At 40.3% G+C, this 9,471-nt stretch overlaps 1 protein-coding gene across 1 annotated transcript; it reads left to right on the forward strand.

Moving 5' to 3' along the window:
* Positions 1-810: 810 nt before the first annotated feature.
* id4 (inhibitor of DNA binding 4) lies at positions 811-4,537 on the forward strand. The gene is made up of 3 exons (XM_088928554.1): positions 811-2,738; positions 3,337-3,398; positions 3,888-4,537. Exons 1-2 carry the CDS (start codon positions 2,382-2,384, stop codon positions 3,382-3,384), a joined length of 405 nt encoding a protein of 134 aa, XP_088784680.1. The 5' UTR covers positions 811-2,381; the 3' UTR covers positions 3,385-3,398; positions 3,888-4,537.
* The last annotated feature ends 4,934 nt before the right edge of the window (positions 4,538-9,471 follow it).

Consider the following 9,471-nt stretch of genomic DNA (forward strand, 5'->3'; position numbering starts at 1 on the left):
AAGCCAGGGAGGGGAAGGCAGCCCTCTCTCACGGGCTGCTCTCCCCCCCCCCCAGTCTGCGGAGCTGGAAGGGATCTGTGACTTTGGCGTCCGCATCGCCCTGGCAACCTGCCTGGCGACGCCGGCAGGAGATCGGCGTGAATGGGTGACGTCACGGGGCTGGCGCCAGGCAGTCTGGGGTGAGGAGCCAATGAATCAGCTGTCAGTGCGGGGACCGAGCGCCGCAGCAAGCGGGGGTACCGCCGGAATGTGTAAAAAACACACACACACAGATACACGCCGCTGGCTGGAGGCATGAGAACTCGCCCGGAAAGAAAGGGGGCGAAAGAGAAAACAGACACTGTTACTTTGTCGGCTTTGAAACGAGCCGTCTTAAAATCACTACCACGTCGGCGAGACGTAGGCTTCTGTCCTAGTGGCACTGGCTTTGTATTTTTAACGTTTACACACACACACACACAAGTTCTAGCCGATAAACTTGTGCGTTTTGTGTGTCCGCCCGGGAGGGACTGGGATCGGGATCGGCCTTGTTGCTGTATTGCGAACTGAAATTACCACCGAAATCGCCATCGCGATAATAACATCTGCTGTTATGATCTCTGGGACACTTTCGGTAAGGATCCCCAGAGGACCTCTGATCGATACGAAATCATTAGAAGCACTTTTAGACTGAAACGTATCCGCATACGGACTGTCGATACATATACAACATTGCATTTAGTCCCCCTACTCAGATGTGTTCGCTTGTGCTCATTCCACTTTTTTTTTTTTACCTGCGAATGCTTACAATGATGAGATATTGTTTTAGCAGATTGCGCATTGGTTTTGTAAAAAAAAACATGGTTTACACTCGCCTGATATTAAAATAACACAAGGTTTTATATATCGTGATTCATCTGTCCGTTTAGGCCGTGATGGAAATGTTTTCTAAGCTCAAGAGATGAAGAAGCAATAAAACTCTAGACCCTGTTAAAATATTTAAAAGGGGCAGCATTATATATATATATTATCTCCTCTGGCATTTTAAATGTGGATACGGTATAGGAAAAAGACAGTGGTCAACGGATAGTCTGGAATAATACCTTGAAATGAAAATAAATTATGCATAGGATTGGTATTAATAGACCTGAAACGTTATCTCTCAGGTATGCGATTTCTCTCAATAAATAATCTTCTCAACTGGAACGGATGCATGTTACTGCAAATAATGTATACTCGGTTCTACAGAAGAGAACCAAAGTACATTATGTATTCAATAAATTAATACATGTTTAAAATAATAATTTTGAAAGTCGCAGACACCAAGCAAATAATAAACATTCTTCCTCATTTAAATTGGCGGTGGTTTTCAGTTTTAAGACACGCATTACTTAGATTTTCGATGGGAGCATATTTTTAATGTTTTGTGTGTATATTTTCAACGGATTTTATAGCAAAAATAGGATTTCACACACTCTAGGTGTCCTCAGTTTAGATGTAAAATACAGTGCAATCGGACGGCATTGTGCTCTTGAGCTGTTTCACACAATACGCATTAACAACATCGATACTGATAGCGCCAGTGGTTGTGGTACAATACGTATTGGCTTGAACCAAGACGCCCTTTGCTGTTTTTTACACGAAAAGTGTGTTGTCTCCTTCCCAGCCCAGATGGTTTTGAGCAGTTGGTGCGGTGTGTGGGCATGTCTGGAGTTTTTCTGCTCTTTATTTTTACACGTCCGCCTCATTTAAAAAAAAAATCTCACAGCAGCGCTACTTAGCTATGCAGTGGTTTTCTGTGGGCATGACGTGACCTTGATTCCCGTTTCCCGAAGTTCCAGCTGCCTCCTTCCCTATTACCCTTCGCAACGATTGCATTTTTTTCCCAACCCGCCCGGGTTCCCACACACACCTACCCGCAGCTACTAGCAGCGCCGCTGCCCTTCGCGTACGAGCGACTTCAGCCGGAGACCCACCGCAGTGTGCGGGCAGCGCCTCTATAGGCCTGAGCGCTCCGATCACGGGCACCAGCGAGCCTCCTGATTGACCGGCGTTTCGCCCACAGCTGTCAACCCGCCGCCGGTAGCGCCTCCCCTCTCCTGTATAAATGTACGGATTGTATTCGTTTTCTAACGATACTTAACGCTCTGCCTAGTGGAGAGCGGTGAGCTCTCAGGTCAGGGAATAGCATTAGAGACGGGAACTGCGCTCTCTTGAACATTTTGTTTTTGTTTTCTGTACAGCTAACGACGTTCAAGTCCATTGAAGTAACCTTTAACACCGAGAGGTTTTTTTTTTAAAAGAAATAACCGTCTTGTTGTAACCAGAGCTCCACTCGCCTCCACAAGCCAAGCGGTACAGTGTGGTTTGTTTGTTTGTTGTTGTTTTTAAAAAAAATAACAATGAAAGCTGTTACTCCAGTCCGCCCTCAGAAGGATTCCTCCTCCGGCTGCGGTGACATCGCTTTCCACTGTCTGTCGGACCATAGCCTGAACATCGCCCGGTGCAAAATGGAAGAAGAGGAGCTCTTTTGCCTGCAGTATGACATGAACGACTGTTACACCAGGCTGAAGCGGCTAGTGCCGACCATACCGCAGGGCAAGAAAGTCAGCAAAGTGGAGATCCTGCAGCATGTGATAGACTACATATTGGACCTGCAGTTCGCCCTGGAGACGCACCCGGCTCTGTTGAGGCAGCAGCACGGAAGGTGCCCACCGGCCTCCGCCAGGACACCCCTGACGGCTCTCAACACTGAGCAGGTAAGCATCCCCAAAGCAGCGCTGCGCCCGGCGCCTGGCAAGCCGGGGACGGGCTGTGGGTGCCCGGCTCGAGCAGGACCCAAGAACGCCAGCCTGGTGTCCCGAACCAGTCCCTGAAGGCAAGAAAAAAAAAAAGCACATTTTGCCCCGCAGAGGCATAATATATCGTTGCTGCTGGAGTAACTGAAATTCTGCTGCAATTTCCGTTAACCTATCTGTTAATTGGACATGTAAGATCTAGTTTGTCTGAGCCACATTTCGCATGTTTTGTTTCAAAGTATCTCGATTTTGTTTATTTTCATTTACGATCATTATGAAGCATTCTGGATACGGGATGGTGCAGCACCTAACTGCATTTGTCGAGAGAGTAGCGAGTTGGACATTTAAAGTGACCAAAAAAAAACTGCAAAAATGCAATTTTGTCAAATTTTTCAAACATTTGCACGTTCTTTTTGCTTTGTGGGAATGCGAGTGTTGACTCCTGCACAGACCTTTCTAGACATCAATTTTTATCAAAAACGATAGTTATAATTCTTATTAAAACGCGTACGCCAATTTTTTTATATTAAGTCTTAATTCAAGATTTGATTTGTTACAGGCAAGAGCCATTCTCAAAAAGCAAGAGGACAGCATTTTGTGTCGTTGAAATACGGCGAAAAGGTGAGTAGATTTCGTTTTTTCATTTTAAACAAATGCATTACGCACTTGTACTCCGTTAAAACGCATTTGACTAAAAAGCGCAAAATGAACCGTTTTCGTGGGTAGCGGAACCTTGTCAAATTTGAATAGGCGAGTGAGCGGCGTTAGTGAAACAACTGCAGCAAGTAAGACTAAATGAAGTAAGACTCCATTTGTTGGCATTAACTTGGCCACAGCTGCAACTTTGCGCAAGAGCTGTCTCTGGTGTAGCCATCAACCGGAGCAAACGGAGGGTTAAAACGGGATCTCTGAAGCAGTGGGTTAGCAGAGTCTCGTTGCCTGCAGCTGCGTTTTGTACGTTTGCCCAAGCCCAAAAAGCCGTGGTTGTTGTTTGACCTGGTTTGTTTTGGGTTGTTGATCAACCATGCCCTCTGTTTTCTTGGTGGCGCCAGTCAGTCTGGATCACCGCGGTTCATACAAACCTCCCCTCTATTCATTCCTCTCCCACAGGTGTGCGGAAGGCCCATCCAAACTCAGAAACAGTCCGAGAGAGAATCTGGAGGCAGAATCAGAGGGGATTGCTAATCGCTACGGAAACAGGAAAAAAAACAACAGCCAAAACAAAACTTAATTACGACAGCGAAATGAACTTCTTCCCCTATCCCACCGTTTTTCCGAGAAATTATGCTAGAACTTCAAATAATTGCTCTGATTTCTGAGTAAAAGAGACGCGGTGGAATTGTTTGGTTTACATCATTATATAAATACGAACACTGTTTTAGAACAACGGCATTTTTTAATTTACTAAAAGCAGATTTTAAAGCTTTACTAAACTGTAAAAGAATTGTAAATGTATTGACATCTATTGTTTAAAATAGATGATACACGTTGGACCAGGGATAACTTTTTTGCCCTGCTAGAAACTGTTCAATATTGTTAAGAGGTATAACGATTTATGACAATTAATATTGTACATATATATAGAGAAAGAGAGATGTTCTATAAATGTATGTGAAAGAAAATATCTATATGCTTAAATAGACTATTGTAATTATAAGATATTTTTATTAAAACTCTTTTGTTTTGTAAATATGGTGTTTTCATTTTTATGTTTGGTGGATGAATCCATTATGTTTTGCTAATAAAGTCTGTAAAAACCATGCCAGTTTTTCCTTTTAGTTTAAAATACATAATTGATGTTCCAGCATCTTTTTTTTAAACGCTTGATAAACTCGTCTGCATGCAAAAAAATGACTTTCCAGATTATTTTGCTTAAAATAAGAGACTTTCAGGATGGAAAGCAGTGCATGGTTGATTCTGGCTGGATTTTGTATACTGTAGGTCTTTAAATGGTGCCACATCACAAGATTTTGTAAAACAAAGTAATTGTATTCTTTGAAGGAAAAAAATGGCAATGTTTCTAAAAAATCTGACAATAAGGTTTTGAGAGTTTGTAACAGATGTTCACTTCTGAAATAAAATCTTGTGGCATGCATTGGCAGGGTGTGTTCATCCCTTCAGAATGTGGAGGAGCCTTAACAAGTTTTGGGAATCCTGGCTCATATGTTGCATCCTTCTGTCGATTTAACTGGATGCTTTTAAAATCCTTTGAGATGATAGGAATGCAATTTAAAATAGTTATCATTGCCTAACACAGATAAGTTGAGCTGCAGTATTTTCACCTGCTTCTGTTTGGTGCTGTGGTCGTAAATTAAAGCTGCAATAGATATTTCATTGAGGATTAGTGTATTTTTTTTCCCTGTGTCTTTGCAGAACGTTTGAGAATAAGAAACGACATTTAAAATGACATTAACAGACCTGACACTTCAGCTGAGGCATCTCCCAAACGTAAAAGCTATGCTTTAATTTCACTTCCCTCTTTACACTTATGAAAACCGTCTTTCGGATGAGACGTTAAACCGAGGTCCTGACTCTCAGTGGTCATTAAAGATCCCTGGGCATTTCTCAATAAGAGTAGGGAGGTATCCCGGTGTCCGGGCTAAATTTCCCCCCTCTGCCTTTACCGTGGCCTCCAGATTGTCCCCATGTACGATTGGCTTGCACTTGCCCTGCGATGGACTGGCGTCCCATCCAGGGTGTACCCTGCCTTGCGCTCGTTGCTTGCCGGGTAGGCTCCGGCTTCCCGCGACACCGTATGGTACAAAACGGTTTGGCAAATGGCATGACATGCCACTTATGAAAATGAGGCACACTGGCTGAAGACTTCACCACTGGCTCACGTGTGGAGGATGTGTGCAGTGTCAGGAGATGGTATTTTAAAAGCACGGTGTTAACCGAAGGACTAGATGGTACTCCATTGCAAGGTATCCACTTTGAAGGATGGGCTGTGCTTAGTTGTTTTTAATTATAACTAAAATAGGTTGTCTATGGACGTATTAGGCTTATCTACTACTAAGTATTATTAAATTAGGTGATGCTTTTATCCAAACTAACAACCAGTAAAGTATATTGTTAAAAAAAACACCCACAGTATCCTACCAGAGGGTAGAAAATGTAAGCTACTGTGTGGATTATATGGACACAGTAATTTAGCTTACATAGCTCTACTCTACACTACTGCCTCATTTTACCACAGACCAACAGACTGAAAACACGATACAGTAAATACACAAGTATGTGCTTTTTAAAATAAATGCAAACTTAATTGCACTGAACTCAAATTTGAACTGTAAAAGGATTGTGGAGGAATTAGTTGGAAGGGACTGGACATTACGTGAGAAATGTGCGTGTAAAGCAGAGGAGTTTCTGACAGGGTGATGAGAAGTGCTGTTTCCTGTTCTTGGAAACAGTTAAATATCTGCTCGCTTCACTGTCCATGAATTGGTCTCAAAAACGCATTCATACATCAGCAGAATGGAAGCAAATAAATGATGATGTGACATGAGAGCTGCATGCAGAGAAATCTTTAAAAAAATATTCAGCTCCAACAATTTGTTACACTTTCTTTCGTCTGTTATCTTTTCTGTTATCAAAAAGTTAGCAAGAGCAGTTTAAGAGCCACATATGTTCTCATAAAGACTCAATATAGGATTTAGTCAGTTTTACATTACAGCACATAAAATGCCCAAGATACAGGATGGAGCAGTAATGAATCACCCCATCATCACAATAGAAAGTATTGGATCACTGGGTTAACAAATCTTTCAGTATGTTGTACTTTGTTTTACAAAGGACTGTAGCCAAATAATGCCTACACAGCTTCAGTAATTAAAAGCCAGTATTTCTTATACCATAAAATGTCAAAGGTAATGTCATACATATGTTGGTTATCGGTTGCTGTCATTACAAGAGATAAAGGAGGAACAACAATTCGAGAGATTAATATTCTGTTGAAATAGTGATTCATCTTCATTCTTCAACTTCTTAGTAGTATTTTTATCCTTATTTTACTGGTAATGGTAAAAATATAATTAGATGGTATTTTTAATATTGGCACAAAGCATTGCTCTTTCACAAAGTCCTAAGAAAATAATAGGGTGTATAAATGAAGTACTACTGTATATCTTAACAAATCTTCTGCAAAATTGAAAAGGTACTCAAAATTCTGTTTCTAAAGATTTTAAGCACTTAAATTTAATGGGTTTTCACCTCTGATGAACAGGATCTTATTTTCCATGAAGCACAACTTATACTTAAAACTTTTGGAAAAGAAGTCTATATACTGTAATAAATGTCATCTGTGACAGATATTCATAATATTGTAAGTTTGCTTTAATATGTACTACCTTAAAGTCTGTTTAGTTAGATTACATTGGGACATTTTACTGTATATACTCCATTCCCTGCTACTGTAAACATATTTGATTTCATATTATTATTCTTTTGTTTACTGAAGAAAATGTATTAAATTGTATGGAGATCCTTCAATTCGGCAAATCAAAAAACAGAAAAAAAAAATAAAATATAATAATTATTGATAAAATGCATACAAGTATTCCAAATAAATGGAAATAATTTTCTTTTAGCAATGCAACAATTTAAAACTGAAAGATTGAATATCGAAATATGAAGTCAAAATTACGGCATGAAATAAAAGGCAAAGCACTTTTTATTTGTGACGTGGTCTTATGGCATAAATAATAAATATAGAAGACATATAAAGTAATTCTGGAAGCAGAAGAAGTAACTTGCATGGTATGGTGAAAATTAAATACGTCTGCAGCAGTTATTTTAGCATTTTAGAACAGAAGAAAAAAACGTGCACCATTTTGTAATAAAAAAATGAACACAATTCTCAAAATTAAGATAAAGTGCAGGAGCCTGGGGCTTCTGAGCTACATATTTATACGTATCTAAGCTAATAGTAAGTAGTTTAACATTTTATTGTTGACAGTGCTTTTCAGAAACAATACCTACAGAATTTTCAAACAAAAACCTGTCTGTCTTACCTAACTGCCACTTTCTCCAAGTAAAACAAACGATAGCAACAGCTAAGCTCGCTCTTAATTACCATACAAAACTGTAAAAAAGTCTGGATTGTAATTAAAAGACAAAATAGTCATTGTTGTATTACGCTACAACAATGGCTATTATTAATGCAATACATTCAGATCAACAACACTCAAACTGCACTGGAACTAAGAATCATTTAAGCAGAAGATCACTGGGTGAAGGGATGGGGGGCAATACTTTCTGTATTAAAAAATCATGTGGTGGTTAAATCCTCTGGGTGAAAAATAATTATGTGATCCAGGGACACAAAGCGTTCCTAGGTAAACCAAATGATCCAACAAATATTGTAGATAGATTAATGAAAATTTCATTCTGCGCCCCAATGTTGTCTGTGTCACCTTGCGCCTTCTTCAAGCACAAGTTTTTAAACCCCCCCACTGAGACACCTCCATTTTTTGTGTCTACTTACCATTTTTGGGGGGTTGCTGTAGTGAAGCGGGTAAGCTGTTGGACTCGTGACTGACAGGTTGTAGGTTCGAGCCTCTGCTGCAGATGCTGTTGTTGCCCCTTGAATACTTTACTGTACCCCAGTTGCTCCAGTCCATCCAGCTGTATAAGTAGGCACCAGTATTGCTGGGGGGTGATTGCTGTGATGGACCAGTGTCTCTTCTAGGGCAGGAGGCATGTGGTCTGTAGTCTCCTTAACTCTACAGAAACCAGCATGAATTGTGAGGCTGGTATGGATCCTTTTCCCAGTACATTAGACTGAAACGTATTTATTTTTTAATTTATGGCTCCGAAGGCATTGTTAGTGCAATCGCAGGACAATGCAGCATTCAAACAATGTCAGAAGTTCTTTTACACACATCGTGGAGCACACATCTGAGGAAGAATGATCAATTTCAACTTCATCATGAGGGGGAAAACATTTCTGAAGCCAAGGGTGAAAAAGAAAATCCACAAACCATTTTAGAGGAAAAAAAAATGCTCTATATTTTCAGAATATTTCTCTCCCAATTGTGCCCCCTAATGGATTCATTAGTTGTAGAACTGTACATCCGGGAAGAAGAATGAATTATTAACATGCTGTCAAAATATATCATATATCAACATACACTATAGTGATAACAACTGACCTGAGAAAGCGTGGCAGCTGACATATTGTAGTTACATATACTGTATACCAGGGCTACTTCGACGTATGTCCCTCCAGTGCAAAAAAGCTTGCCGTAATCCCCAAATTTATGTTTAAGGAAACAAATACTGTTCTCCATGTCTCTGTCTTGATTGATAACTTGCTACTTTTACAAACATGTATAACAAATTAAGAGCAAAGTATAAAATCTATGTAGAATAGCTGCCTTGTTATTTCATCTTCACAGCTCTTTGAGAAATCACAGGCTTTGACGGGCAAAATCTCCTTTCCATCATCATTCCTGTGTTCTGGAATTCAGTGATGAGGGCACAGGATTTGGAATTGGAAGGTTGTGGATTCAATGCCCAGATGAGACACTCCTGTTGTACTCTCGAGTGAGGTACTTGGCATGAATCATGTAAATGGGTGCAAACGTCAGTCACTTTGGATAAAAGTGTCAGCCGTGTCAATAAAATAACGCCACAACTGCCTGCTATTAAGATGACTGCATAAGAATTGAAGCAAAGGGGAAACTGAATTATTAAA

Source organism: Atractosteus spatula, chromosome 12 (assembly GCF_055471065.1).
Source record: "Atractosteus spatula isolate fAtrSpa1 chromosome 12, fAtrSpa1.hap1, whole genome shotgun sequence".
NCBI classification, from domain to species: Eukaryota; Metazoa; Chordata; class Actinopteri; order Semionotiformes; family Lepisosteidae; genus Atractosteus; species Atractosteus spatula.